The sequence below is a fragment of the Myotis yumanensis genome, unplaced genomic scaffold (assembly GCF_028538775.1).
Source record: "Myotis yumanensis isolate MYYU_CA2020_CCGP unplaced genomic scaffold, mMyoYum1.0.hap1 SCAF_11, whole genome shotgun sequence".
Lineage (NCBI taxonomy): Eukaryota > Metazoa > Chordata > Mammalia > Chiroptera > Vespertilionidae > Myotis > Myotis yumanensis.
The window spans coordinates 54,768,614-54,785,578 of record NW_027223762.1 but is presented as its reverse complement, the minus strand read 5'-3'; the positions used below and the strand labels follow the sequence as shown (position 1 = coordinate 54,785,578).

Genomic DNA, 16,965 nt, shown 5'->3' with positions numbered 1-16,965 from the left:
TGCTCCTTTCTCCCGCCTTTCTTCTCCCACCCCCTGTATTTTCTGCTCTCTTACCTTATTTCTTCCCTTTCCCCTTCTTGGTGAGAATCTTACCTGCTCGGTACACCTCAGCCCTAGCCATCCTTGCATTTTGCTTTTCTGGGCTATTTTCCAACTCTTACCACACTCAGGCCCTGATTTGCTCTGGTTCTTTTCAAGCTAGATTCCAGACCAGCCCTTTGGAAGGTCAAGTTAGGACAAAGCTCTGGGGCAGATAACCTGGCTGGAAGGAGAGGCTTTGTGGTCTGGGGTTTATATGGGGACACTGGCTTCAGTTTCGATCACTCATCCTCAAAAACACAAGTGTCTCTACCTCGAGCCTGTCCTGTTTCCACATGGTGTCGTTGCGGAAGCTGGTCAGGGTTTGGATGGTCTCTCATCCACAGTCTGGGCAAGGCGACCAGTCCCTCGGAACCAGCTGTCTCACTCTGCAGGGCGGGGTCCGCACCTCCTGCTCGGTGGGGGAGGGCGGCTGTGGTGACTATGCCCCTGGGAAGTGGGGCAAGCTTCCAGGGAGCCCATCCTCAAGCTGTGAGGCTCCAGCCCTCTCCCCCCGACCCCCCCAGGCTCAGCCGTGGGAAATGCTCCTGGAGAAACCATTTGGGGAGCCTATTCTCTGATTTCGCAGGGCTGGCACCAGGGCACGTTCTCAAGCTCACACCCCAGCCAGCTCGACCTGTTCCAAGATGCCCAATGAGAGGGGCCAGCGCTGCCTGGAGTGTACGGGGCTAGGGAGACCTCGGTGGACTCGGGGGGCCAGTTATGGAACAGCGGCCTGGTGGGACCTTCCACCCTGTGACTGGGGATTTGGGGCACACGGGGTGTCTGCCCCCAGCTCCACTGCCTCCTCTGACAGCCCTTCTCTCTTTTCCCTCAACAAGGACCAGTCACTGGGATTGCAGGAATGTGCTCCCTCCCCATGGCAAGATACTACATGTAAGTCCTCCCTTTCTTCGTCAGGAGCCTGGGGATGACGCAGGAGAGGAAAGAGGCTGAAGCAGAAGGGCAAGCCTCCTTCTTACCCTGGAAACCTCAAATGCCCTGTAATTAAGCGTGATCACCACCCCGATAACAATAGTCTCTTTCCTGAGCATCTGCAAGATGCCACCCATTTACTGCCTTGTCTCCATCCTAAGAAACCGATGAGAGGTTGTTACTAAGCCCATTTTACAGATCGAGAAACAGGCTCAGAAGTTAAACAAATTCCCGGGTGTCACCCAGAACCAGGGCCCAGACTGCACACTCTCTGTGCTGCTCCATCCTCCCTCTGAAAGCTCAGGGACCATTCTACATCTCAGTGACAGCACCGCTCTATGCTGTGGCCTCACTCCTAACCCGGGTTTCTGTATCTTGCTTGCATTTTATCTTGTTCGACATTTGTGTGTTTACTTACAGTTTACTCTTTACTGTCCATGACTTTTTATGTAAATTACCTCCGGCCCTTAGGGAAGGTGATGGGATGTAATGAATAAAATACACTGGCCGCTGGGGTGCCTGTCCTCCGCTCCCGCATGGCCATCCTGTCCCGACATGGGCCAGTCGGGGCCCCAGGAAGTCACAGCGCGGCTGGAAGGCAGGACACATGCACAAAACAGGCAAATGACAAGACAGGTGCCTACCTTGAGGTATCTGGCTTGGGTTCAGGTCTCCAAATAGACTCTTGCCGGCAGGCGCATTGCATACTGCCTTGGAGGACCAGTTGGCAAGCCCAGGATCCTCAGATGCTTATTTTTTATTGTGTAAGTGAACTTGCTTTAAACACAGTCATTAGCTAAGGGTGTTGTGATGAGCTGTTATTGAGAAAGGAAGCTCTGGAGGCAGTAGCGTTGGCCCCGAGCCTCTGCCCTGGAAAGTAAGGAGGCTGCTCAAGCCTGAGAATGGCTGACAATCGTCTCTGAAACCAGCCAGGCGACTGAGCTAATGGCTGCACGACTGTGAGGTTGCACACACTCGCTCAGCACAGTTTCTCAGCCTCAGGCACAGTCACCCGCCCAGGCCCAGCATCGCCACCACGGCCGAGCCCAGTGGCTGTCATCAGGCCGCTCCAGCTTTCTGCTGACCTCCTTACTTGGCCCCCGTATCATGGGTGCCCCAGAGTTCACCTGCTCGGTACAGGGGACCTAATTTATCATCACATAGAAAATTATTTCCCCAATTTATGGATTTTCTTCTATTAAAAAATGTTTAAATATTTGAAAAGCAAATCACACTTCAATATACACTCAATTGATTCCTTCAATAAGAGAATAAACATCTGTGAAAAACTGGGGCAGGCCCAGAAAACCCAGGAGAAGATTCACTGTATCCCAGAGCCATCGCAGCCTCCTGAGGAGATTTCTCCAGAAGGCAGGGGAAAAGGGCTACATCGTCCAGAAACTTCTCTACCCCACCGTGAGATGGCACCCGCTCCCCTCAATGCCCTGAAGGCCTGACAGAGCCCAAGCCTTGTAAAGGGAGGAGGTGCAGCCTCTTATGAGACCCAGAAGGCCTTTCTGCCTTAAGATGACCTAGTCCTTATCTGCCTCTTCTCACCTGTAGGAGGAGAAAAACTACAGATACTTAGTATGTAATCAGATTGTAGGGTTGGGGCTCAGCGGTGCCATCAGCATTGCCATCTGTTCCAGAATTAAGGATGCTGACCAGCAGGCTCTGTACATAAGAGGCGACCAGCTCCTGGTGGGAGACCCTGATGCGGACAACTGCTGTGCAGGTGAGCCCTGAGCCTCCGCTGCTGGGACCCGCTCAGGCTCCGTCTGCCACACGCTCTCCCCTGCCCTCCTGCTTCTGGGGACAGTGAGAAGAGACAGGCAACTGCTGAGACCCCTCCTAGTAAGAGGGCATGACCCTGAAGGCGTCCCCAGTTCATCTTGCTGGGCCCTGGCCCAGTTCCTGCCCTAACGAGGCTCGTCCAGAGCTTGTGATGTGGGTCCCCTCATGCCCTGGCTCTCTCCTCTCTTCCTTCCCAGAGAAGATCTGCATACTTCCCAACAGAGGCCTGGACCGCACCCAACTTCCCATCTTCTTGGGGATCCAGGGAGGCAGGCGCTGCCTGGCCTGTGTGGAGACAGGGGAGGGGCCTGCCCTGAAGCTGGAGGTGAGACGCGTCCTGTTCTAGGGGACCCTGCAGAGCCACCTGTCCTCCAGGGCACTCTGGCATCTCTGCTCCCACCTGTGGGTGCCTTGCCAGGTCCACATGTCCCTCTCCTGCAGGTTTCTGCCATCTCCCTCTGCATCCAAGGCCAAGACCCTTGCCCCCCATAGCCCTCAGGAGGCCGTTCCCAGTAATGACCCTCCCTGCCCAGTCCAGCCCTGGCTAAGCCCCGCGGCCTCCAGGGCTTACAGCCTCCTCTGCAGCCTCACCTTGCAGCCGGCCGCTTTCTCCCCCAGGATGTGAGCATCGAGGACCTGTACAAGGGTGGCGAGCAGGCCACACGCTTCACCTTCTTCCAGAGAAGCCTGGGCTCCGCCTTCAGGCTTGAGGCTGCAGCCTGGCCGGGCTGGTTTCTCTGTGGCCCGGCTGAGCCCCAGCAGCCGGTTCGACTTGCCGAGGAGACTGAACCCTCCGCCCGCACTGAGTTCTACTTTGAACAGAGTCGGTAGGGAGGCAGCAGGCAGAGGTCCAGCCTGGGGCCCCCAAAGCAGGCTCATCTGTTCGGAGCCAGTGGTAGGCAGAGCGATGCCCTTCAGCGATGTCACCTCCTGACCCCCAGCACCTGGGAATATGTTACCTTACAAGGCAAAGGGACTCTGAGTAAGTTAAAGGTCTTGAGATGGGGAGACCATCCTGGATTGTGGGGTGGAGGGAGGGTGGGCAATGTCTCACGGGGTCCTCATAAGAGGGAGGCAGGAGGGCAAAAGTCAGAGAGAGATGGGAAGATGCTGTGCTGCTAACTTTGAAGATGGAAAGGGGCTGTGGCAGGCATGCAGGTGGTCCAGAAGCTGGAGGAGGCAAGGGAACGATTCTCCCCTAAAACCTCCAGAAGGAGACAGCCCTGCGACTACATGATTTCAATCCCATGACGCCATTTCCGGCACCTGCCATCCAGAGCTTCGAAATATTAAATGTGTGCTGTTTTCAGCACCACGTGTACGGTGGTTTGTTACAGCAGCTGCAGGAAACTGATACAGGGCCTCAGGCCCTGGCACTGTGTCCAATGCCAGGGGAAACTTGAGGAGTCCCCGGAAGGCTGGTCACAGCTGCTCCTCTAGTCCCTCTGCTCCAGAGCTTCCAGAACAGCCAAGACGCTTCAGGAAGAACCCAGCTGTCCTCCTCCGTTCACAGACAACACCTTGGGCTGCTAATGGTTTCAGCTTTAGTTCAAGTCTTACAACTTTCCTATGTATCAGTCATTCAACTGATGATCAGTACCTTTACTCGTCTGCTGGTTCTGATGAGTGAGGTGCAAGGAGGGGCAGCGAGGGACAGGCAGTGGATTTCTACTGGACGGGGTCAGTTTAAGGTCCCAGTGGAACCAATATGTTGAGGCGACTTGTTAGAGCTGGGATACAGGCTGGAGCGTTTGCAGCCAGAACTGACACTCATCCTCAGAGCTCGGTTTCTCTCCACTCATAGAGGATGTGTGGTAGGGCACCAGCCAGCCAGAGCCCAGGGAGCCGGGCTCAGAGCAGGTGGGCTACTGGCACCATTCCTCTCTCGTAAAATCACCCCACATCTGTGCAACAGGTGCCATGGGCCAAGGAGTTTCAGAGCACTATGATTTCACCCAGAGCGACCCACGGGGGCGGGGGGGGGGGGGGTTCCTGACCTCCTTCTGACAGGCAAGGAGCCTGTACCGAGAGGAGTGAAATAACGCGCTGCACATGGTGGAGCATCTGATGCCAATGGCCGTCCACAGTGTATTCCACTCTTATTCCAGGAGCTTGGGTAGAATGGGGAACAGAGCCAAGCTCCCTTGGAATTGAGTGTGAGAAACACTAAACAAGCAAACAAACAAACAAACAAACAAGGGCAACTGACCTGATAGAGGGTGGTAACAGCACGGTGGACAGGGAGGTGACTCTGACTTTTTTGAGGAGGTGACACATGACCTGAGACTGAGGGACAGGAAGGAGTGGGCGAGGAGTGATCCTGGGGAGGAGGAGCCAATGCAGAGGCCCTGGGACACAGGGGGCATGGTAGCTGCAGGAAGCGGGGTGGGAGGGCTGCAGCGTGGAGAGCGATTCAGAGGGTCAGGAGGTGAGCAAGACCACAGGGCTGATCAGAGAGCCTCAAAGGCAGAGTAAGAGCTTTGGTTAATTTTCAGATGCAAAGGGAAGCCAGAGGATAGTCATGCCGGGCTCCATGGCTCTGACCCGTCTAGGTTCTTCCCTTGCCTCTCCATGGCCTGGTGTTTCTGGTTGGGACTACCCTGTGCCTTTTGAGGGCTTGTTCTGTTTAAGTTTGGTTCACCAGTGCCCAGAGCAGCTGCTGGTACAGCGGGAGGTGCTGAGCAAATGCAAAATCTCCAACAACTTGGTAGATGATCACTTGGTTCCTGTTGGGTCAGCCTGAGGAGCTGGGGCAGCAAGGGGACAGCGCCGCTGCAGCTGGAGCTGGAGCTGGAGCTGGAGCTGGTGGCGGGGCGGGCAGGCTTTGCGAGGGCAGAGCCTTTAACCTGGGCCTCTGAGAAAATGGACTTTTTCAGACAGCAAGTGTGGGGAGGGGCACTGCAGGCAGAGAGAACGACTCAGGGAGGTGATGACGGAGCGCCCACCTGGTGCACGGAGTCACCTGTGGGCTGGGGCCCAGGGCTTGTGGCTGAGGAGACAGGTGGGGCCTGACTGTGAGCGCCTTGGAGGGAGGTTAGACTTCATGTAGGAGGCCTGGAGGAGTCATCCCAGGATTTCAAGTCAGACCTGGGTCTTAAGCCTAGGCCCTGGAGGTCCACACCAAACCCACCTGCTGCTGCCACTTTAGCTCAGCTGGGTTTCCTGCTCTCCCCTCCGCACCCACAGGCCTTCTGCTGGGCACTGCCCCGGGATCAGTGTGGCACTCTGGCTTGACCCATCTCTGGCCTCAGTCCCTCATCTCCCTCACTCAAGGTAACTCACCTGACCCAACCTGAGCAGAGCCCACACATGGCAGGGGACGTGGCATGCCTGGTGGCTGTGGGCACAGCCCAGAAGAGAAGGGCCAGCCAAGTGAATTGGATCAAGTTCTCTACTCACGTGAAACACCATTTGCACACCTGACGTATGCTGGTCTGTGTTCGTGCTCAGGAGAGCGAGAGGCTCCGTGAGAGTTAGAAGACACAGTGCCAACGGGGGCCTGCAGGGCTCTGGGGAAACAATGGAGGCTGTGGTCCTGGGGGTTTCAGAGGGAGACCTGAAGTGCCTTCTGACAGGTGCAGTTCAGAGGTGCCACCTCCCAAGCTGTCCCTTAAACACCTTCTCCTCCCCGGTGACCACACCAGAGGCTTCATCCCACAAGCAGCAACTCAGCACTATCCTCACGGACATTCCCGGGAGAGGCTCACTGTGGGTCTTACCCACTATTCACGTCTCAGAGTGAACCGGAGGGTCAGAGCCGAGACAGTAAGCTGGTGCTTAGAGCGCATGGTGACCACTCCTGAGGTTCTGGGAGGCGTGAGCAGGGCAGGAGGGTCCCGGCAGAGGAGACGGCCCAAAACAGGCCTGAAGGAGGTGCTGTGTGTGGCTGTGTGTGTGTTAGTGCACACAGGTATGTGTGCACATTGTGTATGGTGTGTGTGTGTGTGTGTATGCATGAACTTACCTGTGTGCATGTGTACTGTGTGTATGCATGAGTGTCTGGGTGTGTGTATGTGCTGTGTATGTGCATGAGTGTCTGGGTGTGGGTATATGCATTCATGAACTTGTGTCCATCTGTGTGCACATGAACTGTGTGTATGCACGAGTGTCTGGGTGTGTGTATGTGCTGTGTGTGTGCATGAGTGTCTGGGTGTGGGTATATGTGTTCATGAACTTGTGTCCATCTGTGTGCACATGAACTGTGTATGTGCATGAGTGCCTGGGTGTGTGTATGTGCTGTGTGTGTGCATGAGTGTCTGGGTGTGGGTATATGTGTTCATGAACTTGTGTCCACCTGTGTGCACATGAACTGTGTGTGTGCATGAGTGTCTGGTGTGTGTGTATGTATTGTGGGTTCCACACATGGGCAGTGGTTGATACATAAAAACCCATGTTTTTTTCCAGGAAGCTCTGGAGCACCGTCATACAGAGGGTGTGTGTTCAGGGTCTCCTGTAACCGGGTGTCACTCCAACATTCCCTTTGAGCACATTTTTATCTCGTGATCCCTCCACCCGTACTGCAGGCCTACAAACAACTGCTCAAAACGTTGGCCACTAAGCCCCACTGTCTGCACAGCTCAGGGCAGCTCCAGGCAGGTCCACACTCAGGTTTAGGGAGAAAGAGTGAAAGTGAGAAAGAAAACTTAATGGGACCCAACTTTTCCTGGGTGCCATTCTGCTAAAACATACAACCATTTCCGAAATGAACGTGACAGAAATGAACGAAATGAGCACCAACAGAGAAGTTTGTCTTGGCCAGAAGCACTGGTGTTTGAGTTACTTGAGCTCACTTCCTGTTGGATTTTACATTTGTGTAACTAAATAAAGGGTTTGCTAGTATTTGACCAAAACAGAGTCTATTTACCCCCAAGCAAATTCCAGTCTCTGCCCCTAAAAGACTATTCTGAGGCCAGGAACCTGCAGCTCCGCGTTCAGTCTGCAGGTGGCGACAAAGATCAACTTCTGCGGCATTTTGGGGAGCAATTTCGATGAAGCCCTCCGTATTTAGTGTCACGGGGGTCAGCCCAGTGCCCCATATCTCCACCTCACTCACAGTAGCCGCATCTATCTCAGACGCTGTGCAGATCCAAATCCCACGACAACTCCTCCCTTCGCACAGCAGCAGATTCCTAGCAACCCCTCACAGGAGGAGCAGACCTCCGAGCCCGGGAGGGAAGAGAAATGTAAGCACACTCTCTTACGTTCCTGCCTGTATGTGGAGGAGCAAACCTGCCTGACCCCTCCTCCTGTGACCCTGAGTCTGCAGTGCGTCCTCTCAGTGAGCCCTCCCACCCTTGTCCCCTCCAATGCGTTTGGGACATGGGTCCAGGGCCTGTGATAGCAGGTGAGGGCAAGGAGGCTGCAGCCCCGAGTCTCAGCCAGGCTCTGCACTGGAACTCTCCCACTACGTTTTCTGGAGCTCCAGAGAGCAGTGCTGGTCACATGACCCATGAGCTCGGAGGACCGCAGACTCGGTTTCTCCTAATCAAGTCCTTCCCACACTCACGTCAGGGAACAGGGTTCCAGGGAATGCTCCTGGGTTAATGGGGAAAATGGGTCATTGTGGTGCTTAATTTTATGCAGCAACTTGACGGCTAAGTGATGCCCAGGTGGCTGCCAGACACTGTCTCTGGGTGTGTCTGTCAGGGCGTCTCCGGAAGAGCTTACACTTGAATCAGTGACTGAGTGAAGCAGACACCTTCCCAGTGTGGGTGGGCACCATCCAATCCACCGAGGGCCCCAACAGAACAAAAAGCCAGAGAAAGAATGAGGTTGGTCTCTTTTCTTGAGCTGGGATGTCCATCTTTTCCCATCCTCAGACTTCAAAGCCCCTGGTTCCAGTGCGTTCAGACTCAGACTGAGTTCTACCACTGCTTTCCTGGCCCTTCAGCTTTCAGACAGCAGACTGTGCGACTTCTGGCTTCCATAACCTTGTAACAGTGAGCAACTTCTTATACTCTATCTATCCATCATCTATCTATCTATCTACCTACCTACTTACCTACCTACCTACCTATCTATATTAGCGCGCACACACGCACGCACACACACCTGTTGCTGATTCTTGGGGGGACCCTCATACCTGTTTACTTTGCTTCAGCCACACCAGGCTCCTAACTTTTCCCCAGAGATTGCAGGCATGGTGCTACCCAAGGCCTTTACATCAGCCTTCTGTCTGGAAGTCTCACTTCCTCCATGAGGCTGCTCTGATCACTTAACATGTCCCACACCCCCCTCTCAGCGTCTCTGCACCCCTGGGTGCCCTATGGCATGATCACGTGCTAACACACTCTGACCGCAGTGTGCGCTGAACTCCACCTCCTCCAGGTCAGCCGACGGCAATGAGAGCCCAGTCAGTGTACATGACGCTGGGATGCCTGTTTCCATGACACAAAGGGAATCACTAAAACAGGAAGCTGACAATCAAAACATAACCCTCCCACAAAAAGCATGTGCTGCAAATGTGACCAGCGTGTCACCCCTGCTGGGCCTGTTAGTCACCGAAGATCATGGAACATCACCCTCATTCACACACCCTGAGGGGGCACAGGGGTCACCGCATGGAAAACCAGGGGCGCCGATTCTTGGAATCCCCTGGAGCAGACTCCAGTGGGCAGGAGGGCTTCTTCGGGGCTGGCTGGTGGGCAGTGAGGGCATGGCGTGGGTGACGTGACCTCTGTCCTGTTCTGGAGGTTGGGTGTCTCTCTACGGTGTTGACCTTGTTGTGGGGGCACTGCCCCGGCTGGCCAGTCACTCAACCAAATGGATGGGAACTCTAAAGGGACCCTGAGGAGAGAACACCGGGTGGCAAAGCCCCCACTCACACGGACTCTGCCAGCAGAGAGGGCGCTGGCCTTTTATCAGCGTCCCGTTCATGGCACTGAGCTGTACGCTATGAGGGGCAGACTGGCTGCTCACACGTGAGCACAGCGCTGCCAGGGTCCACGTGTGAACGTGCAGGTCCCACTGCCAGGTTCTGGGGCCACCACATCTCGATTCAGACTTGAATATGTATTATGGCAACATATGACAGGCAGTTGGCAACAAGGGCCCTGTGCTAACAAACCAGTATGTCTAATGACTTCTAGCCGATGAAAATAAAATTAGTAGCAGAAGCCTTTTGTGATTCACTCTCAGGGGCCACAGGTGGCTGGAGCAAAGCAATCAAGGAAAGGGGATGAGGGAGAGACGTGGCTCCGAGGAAGATTCGTGTGTGTTAGCAGCCTGGTCCTTAGCAGGAGGGCAACGTGGGGACCCTGGGTGATTTCAAGCAGGGCAGTGACAGGTCCAATAAGCCTCATACCAGCGGCACCGGCTGCTGCCCGGAGAAGTCGTGTCAGCACGGCCTCTGGTGGCTCCCTGCTCCTGGTCTGCTCGCCTCCAGCGCAGATGGAACCGAGTGTCTAGTGGCCGCTGAAGGGGAGCTGGGAGAGGCGGGTGGACATGAGGCACAGGACGAAGATAGAGTTGGCAGATTTGGGTGATTATGTGCAGAATGGGGTTGACGACCAGTGTTGGAGTTTTCAGCATTGGGCTTGTGGGGTGGATGAACTGGGGAGACCGAGTTGTTTGAAAGAGCAGATGGCCCAGGGCGGAGAGGTATTTGAGAGTTGGGCAGAGGATGCCGGGCCTTCAGTGGAGGCTGAAAGGCAGGGCCGTAGAAGGACGACCAGCAGACATGGAGTGCGGACATCTAGGGAGGCAAGGGCTTCAAAGTGAGTCAGCGTGCGGACACCACAGTGCCAGTCAGGCCAAGTTCAGCGTGTCCGTGGGATCCAGGAGCTGAGAGGCCCTGAAGCACTTCCAGGAGAGCGGCTGGGCCAGATGAAGGGTGTTCAGGAGTGACTGGAAGGTGAGGACATGGAACACTGAGTGCAGATCATTTTCCAATAAATTTGGTTGTAAGGTCGGGGGAGAGAGATGGGTGTAGCTAGAGGGAGACACAAGGCTAGGGGAGAATTTTTCAACACATGACAGGTTTAAACATGTGTAAAGTTGATGGGAAGGAGGCAGCGGAGGGCAGGTTGGGATAAAGGGGGGGTGCACTAGGGGTCCGAGGTCAAGTGCATGGGCTGTGGAGAAAAGTTATCTGAGCTTTAATTTCCACTCTGCCATTTCTTATCTGAGTAAATAGAATGAAATAGACACACTCTAGTTACCTTTAGAATTTTAGCTGGTTTGGCTCAGTGGATAGAGTGTCAGCCTGCGGACTGAAGGGTCCTGGGTTTATTCTGGTCAAGGGCACATGTCTGGATTGTGGGCTTGACACCCAGTGTGGGGAGTGCAGGAGGCAACCAATCAATGGTTCCCTCTCATCACTGATGTTTCTCTCTCTCTCTCTCTCTCTCTCTCTCTCTTTCTCTCTTTCTCTCCTTTCCTCTCTGAAATCAATTAATACTAATATATATATTTAAAAATTAGCCCAGCCAGCGTGGCTCAGTGGCTGAGCATCAAGAGACTTATGAACCAGGAGGTCATGGTTCCATCATTGATGTTTCTATCTCTCTCTCCTTCTCCCTTCCTCTTTGAAATCAATAATAATTAATAATACTAAAGAATTCTAGATGTAGCAGAGTCTTTAAGCTTTTATCTTTCCATGATGCACCTGGGGAAAAAGAGCCAATGGCCTTCTTTAGACTTAGTGCCAGTACCATGTAAGGATATGAAAATGCTGGCTCAGCATTATTTCCAAGGAAACGGTTTCTTTCATCTGTTATTGTGAAGTAAACCATCCTGAAACCTCTCGGCTTTAAAAAGAAGACTATATTCTGTTTGTGAGTCTGCAGTTGACCGGGGCTCAGTGGGGTCACCTCATCTCTTAGCCACCCGTGTCTCACAGGCCTGCAGGTGACACTGGCTCTGCATGGGACCTCAGGGGGTCTGTCGGTCCCAACACTGTGGCTCGTCCTCTCCAGGAAGCTGGGCTTCCCTGCAGCTCAGGGGCTGGCTTCCCAGAGTGCATATCTGCAGGGAGAGAGCCAGTGGGATTTTGATGATCTGACTTGGGAAGTGATTCAGCATTGCCTTCTCCTCACTCCGTTCATTGGAAGCGCGTCACTAATTCAGTCACCTTCAAAAGGGGCGAAATCAGACTCCACCTCTCAGTGAGAAAGCCTCAAAGAATGTGTGGGCTTGTTTTAAAACCACAATAGCAACATATTGCCAATGTAGACAAAAAAAATTACAATGACAGGCTTTCTCAGGGTGTTCTCCCGAAGCCGTCAGTGTTCTATGACTTTCTTGTTTAAACAATACTTGCAAGGGCATGTTTATTTTATCTAAGAGCAGAAAAGCTGGTGATAGGAATGAATATCCATACAGGTTTTCATAAGGCACAGGGGGGAAAAACGACAGTCTTGTGGCCGTTCTCAATTTACCGCTTCTCAAAACGTCTGTGTGAACTAGTGTCTGATCCAGTGTGTGAGGCAGGCCCGTATCTCTCCCGCTGGAGCAGAGAGGGGAGGGAACGGCTCCTGCATCACCGAGACTGTCCCTCGTTATGAAGACTAGCACGACAGGCAATGGCATTCCTATGATAAGCAAACGGCTGGCCTTTACACGTAATGTTGCCCGCGGGAATGAGAAGAGGATGAAACCACGTTTGATCTCAGGGGAGAGGGTAAGGCGCATAGAGTGTACTTCTCCCATGGGGTGTAAACTCGGGCCAGTGGAGGGGGTGTGCTGACAGCTATCATCACATCACAGCTTTATGGGGAGGACAGAGAAAGCCGAAGCCGGCAGAGCCCTGAGCAGGGCCCAGGCACAAAGGATACTCACTAAGAACTGGGAATGACCCAGGACGTGTGAACCTCAAAGAGGCTGAACAAGGTGGGACCTTGGACAAGTGTGTGCTACTGCTTCTGTTGGGGGAGAGGGAAGAAGGAAAAGGTTCAGGAGGTTTCAGTGTGGGTTGATGGGGACTTGAGGATGTCTCCTTGTACTAGTTACCTTATTTTGCTGTAATTGAAGGGAGAGGGGAGGGGGCAGGAGACTGAACAAAGTTTGGAACATTTGAAATATTTTCTATGAAGATGGGACAGCCAGCAAATCAAAGATACATGGAAGGGCCCAGCCAGTGTGTCTCAGTGGTTGAGCATCAACCTATGAACCCAGGGGTCATGGTTGGATTCCTGGTCAGGGCACATGCCTTGGTTTCGGACTCCATACCCAGTGTGGGGTGTGCAGGAGGCATTGATGTTTCTCTCTCTCTCTCCCTCTCCCTTCCTCTCTGAAATCAATAAAAATATATTTTTAAAAAAGATACATGAAAGGATTGCTAAGCAATATCAAGGCTGGGTAGGACATTGGGAGAGCGGAGGGGCCAGGCAGTGGAATATTGACAAAAGGATGGCCCAAGTGAGGGGATGGAAGGAAGTGAGACAGCAGGAGATGGTAGAGCAAAGTTGACTAAGTCAAAGGACTGGGTCCCTGGTGGTGCAGGACACAGCCACATGGGGAAATGCAGAAAGAGTGAGGAATGGAGGGAGGGAGGAGGGAGGGGGTCCGGGCCATAAAGATGGGCTGTTATGATCAGAGGGTAGGATTTTGAACTTTTAGAAAATGTTTCTTTCAATTCTTACCCGAGGATATACTTATTATTGAATTTTTTTTTTGAGAGAGATACATCCATGTGAGAGAGAAACATGGATCATTTGCCTCCAGCACGTGCCCCAACCTCCTGACCGGGGATGGAACCCACAACCTGGGTATGTTCCCTGACCTGGACTCAAACCCGCCACCTTTTGGTGTATGGGATGCTCCAACCAACTGAGCCACACGGGCTAGGCTAGGATTTTTAACTTTTTAGAGCAAAAAAAGTTCTGAGTGATGACAAAGCACAGGGTGTGGTGTAGGAGTGGATAGAAAAAAGCTGGTAGGAGTGGAATTCCCTGAAGGTGAGAAAGACAAGCGACTGAGAGGTCCTTCGGGGTTTAGGACAAAGAGGAAGGCGTGGTTCCGGGTACCAAATATTCATTCATGGAGGAGGCGACAGGAGGCCGGGAGGTGAAAGCTTCAAAGAGAGGTGTAAGCGTCAAAGGGCCGGGCCTCTGTTGGTTTGTTTTAATGGGCTGTTCATTTTTATGGGGTCATAGTCTGATGCCAGGGGGCAGATGACCCAGTGTTGGTCCCAGCTTCCTGTCCTGAAACGTCTGGGCGGGAGGTCTTTGTCCCTGAGGAAGCTGCAGGGAAAACATGTCCCCAGAGGAGGGCCCAGAGTCAGCCAGGGCAAGAACCCAAGAACCGGGGGGGTGGGAGGGGGGTGGATTTGGGAAAGGGAATGGAAAGATAGATTCATTCATTTATGAAATAACCATTGTGCACTGCTGTGTGTATGATGCTGTTTTGGGTTTTGGGTATATCCTATCTAATAATAGACAAACATGGTAATTGACCATACCTTCGCCATGCTTCCCATTGGCTAATCAGGGCGATATGCAAATTAACTTCCAACAAAGATGGCGGTTAATTTGCATATGTAGGCGCAATGCTGGGAAGTGAAAGGGAAAGGATGGAAGAAGCCGCCTGCTGCTGATGGTGATCAGAAACCCAGGCGGCAGGCAAGAGCTGGGGGGCAGGGCAAAGGCGGCCCTGGGGGCTGCCTTTGCCCTGCCCCTGGCCCGTGATTGGAGAAACAGGGCTGCCTTTGCTTGCCCCCCTGCCGGTGATCAGAGAAGCAGGGCAGAGCAGGGAAGAGGCAGCCGCCAGCAAAAGCCTGTGTGCACTTCCTGGAGAAGAGCCTGGAAGCCAAGAATGCCTGTGTCCTGCTGTCGCAGAGCTGGCTGTTTGAGGAGCCTGAGCTGACCCAGCGCTGCTGGGAGGTCATTGATGTGCAGGTGGAGATGGCCCTGCAGTTCGAGGGCTTCTGAGAGATTGACTGGCAGACCCTGGAGGTCATCGTCACCCGGGAGGCCCTCAACTCCAAGGAGGCAGTGGTCTTCGAGTCCGTGCTCAACTGGGCCGAGGCCGAGTGCAAGTGGCAGGGCCTGCCCCCCCCCCCCCCCGCCTCTGCGCAACAAGAGGCACGCCCTGGGGCCAGTCCTCTACCTGGTCCGCATTCCAACCATGACCCTGGAGGAGTTTGCCAATGGCGCTGCCCAGTCGGACATCCTGATGCTGGAGGAGACCCACAACATCTTCCTGTGGTACACAGCGGCTAACAAGCCCCCGCTTGACTTCCCACTGACCAAGAGGTGAGGCCTGGCCCCACAGAAGTGCCACCGCTTCCAGTCCTCGGCCCACTGCAGCAACCAGTGGCGCTACCGGGGGCACTGCGACAGCATCCAGTTTGCGGTGGACAGGAGGGTTTTTGTGGTGGGGCTGGGCCTGTACAGGTCCAGCTCCAGGAAAGCCGAGTACAGTGTGAAGATCAAGCTCACGCGCCTGGAGGTGGTCCTCGCCCAGAACCTGACCAGGTTCATGTCCAACGGCTCCAGCACCGGGTTCGAGCACCCGGTGCAGGTGGAGCAGGACACCTTCTACATAGCCAGTGCCATGCTGGACAGCAGCAAGCTCAGCTACTTCGGGCAGGAGGGTCTGATGGAGGTGCAGTGCAGGAAGGTGACCTTCCAGTTCCAGTGCTCCTCCGACAGCACCAACGGCACCGGGGTGCAGGGCGGGCAGATCCCCGAGCTCATCTTCAATGCCTGAGGCTGTGGGCGTGCGGGCGCTGGGGGGATGGAGGGCAGCACCCTTTCTCCTCGGCAGGACAGGCTTCAGGACTCCTAACCTTTTGGGCGGAGCTGGCTGCAGCCAGAGGTATAAATGAGACGTTTCTACACGGCCAGAGCCCGGTTCTGAATACAGGGGGCTGGGCCTCATCACATCTCCTGCACATTGGGGTGCACACTCAGGTGGAGAGCGGATTTGGGGGCGGAGGGCAGTCCGGACCCCACCAGAGGTGCCCACACCACCTGCTTTGTGGGCTTGGCCGTCCCTCCCACCCTCCTAGATTTTGTTCTGAGTTGTTCTAAGCTTAAGACCTTCCCTCCAAATCTAAAACCTGGGAAAAGTCATTTTAAAAAATGTCAAGAAATTATTAAAAATACAGGTACTTTGAAAAAAAATACAGGTACTTCTTCAAACACCGGCCGGGGGGTGGGGGGGAGAGGGGAGAGGCGGCGGGCAGGGGAGAGGCGGCAGTCTCTTCCCTGCCCCCTTCCCCCCCCCCCCCCCGGGCCGGTGTTCAGAGAAGTACCTGTATTTTTTTTTCTGTATTTTTAATAATTTCTTGACATGGTAAAAGAATTTTACATTATGATCCAAGGGTGGTGGGGTGAGGAGAAGGATCAGCAGAACAATCCAACAAACAAAAAGGGAAACAGAAATGCATGGTGGAAGGGATTTGAAGGGTGCGTAGGGGCATTGCCCAACTAAAATGCAATTGGTTTGTTACTGAGTACTATTCATGGGAAGACAGCATCCTGACTCCTTCTCTATACAGCATATTGGGAGTAAAAATGATGCATCCAGGTGGAAATATGATTAGGGTTGGAAGACAGACAGGGAAAGAAGAAGTCAGAAATAGACACTGAGAGAGTCACTGGCTGGCTGGCTGCAAATAGTGACTCTCCAGTAGTGATAGAATAAAAAAGTGGGGGATATCTCTGGAAGATTCAAGAGATAGGGGGCAACTCTTCTATGGTTTTGACTTGCCCAGCAGATTTCCACATACACACCTGTACACGCCTATGTTTGCATGCATACACATATACACATAACTGACTGCCCTCTCTGGAAGCACAGAAGAAGAAGAAGCCGCTCACCTTTGGTCCAGGTACCAGCGCCTGCAGCTGGCTGCAGCCCAGGAGATGGACAAGCCACCCGCCCGAGGTCCCAGGCTGCAGCCACCCAGAGAAGCTGCCAGCCCTGTGGTCCAGGGCGCCAGTGCCTGTGGCCAGGGAAATAGGTTCCCTCTTCTCCTACTGCAGCCATTACATCAATATTCTCCTTCTGAATGTCTCTCCTGTGCTGTAACCCAACTCCACTTTTCATCGGAAGGATACGGAACAGAGAGAGCAGTGTTAAAAGCTTACATTTTTAAACTGGTAAGGTTGGTACTTAAACATATAAATGGAAAACTAGAGTCCTTAAGGTAACAAAGGCTACAAAGGACAGGTACAGCACATGACCTATTATATCCAGCAATCCATATGGGGA

At 53.7% G+C, this 16,965-nt stretch overlaps 1 protein-coding gene and 1 pseudogene across 1 annotated transcript; both read left to right on the top strand.

Annotated features, from left to right (window-relative positions):
- Positions 1–943: 943 nt before the first annotated feature.
- Positions 944–3,639, top strand: IL1F10 (interleukin 1 family member 10). Its single transcript, XM_070428507.1, has 4 exons — positions 944–975; positions 2,664–2,749; positions 3,006–3,133; positions 3,427–3,639. Exons 1-4 carry the CDS (start codon positions 944–946, stop codon positions 3,637–3,639), a joined length of 459 nt encoding a protein of 152 aa, XP_070284608.1.
- Positions 3,640–8,127: 4,488 nt separating this feature from the next.
- On the top strand, positions 8,128–15,456 carry LOC139019254 (BTB/POZ domain-containing protein 6-like; annotated as a pseudogene).
- The last annotated feature ends 1,509 nt before the right edge of the window (positions 15,457–16,965 follow it).

Bases quoted from the DNA above. Each gene is read 5' to 3' on its own strand.
- IL1F10 (XM_070428507.1), top strand. From the start codon at position 944: ATGTGCTCCCTCCCCATGGCAAGATACTACAT. The intron at 976-2,663 runs GTAAGTCCTCCC...CATCTGTTCCAG, and splicing joins CCCATGGCAAGATACTACAT to AATTAAGGATGCTGACCAGC. The intron at 3,134-3,426 runs GTGAGACGCGTC...TTTCTCCCCCAG, and splicing joins GGCCTGCCCTGAAGCTGGAG to GATGTGAGCATCGAGGACCT.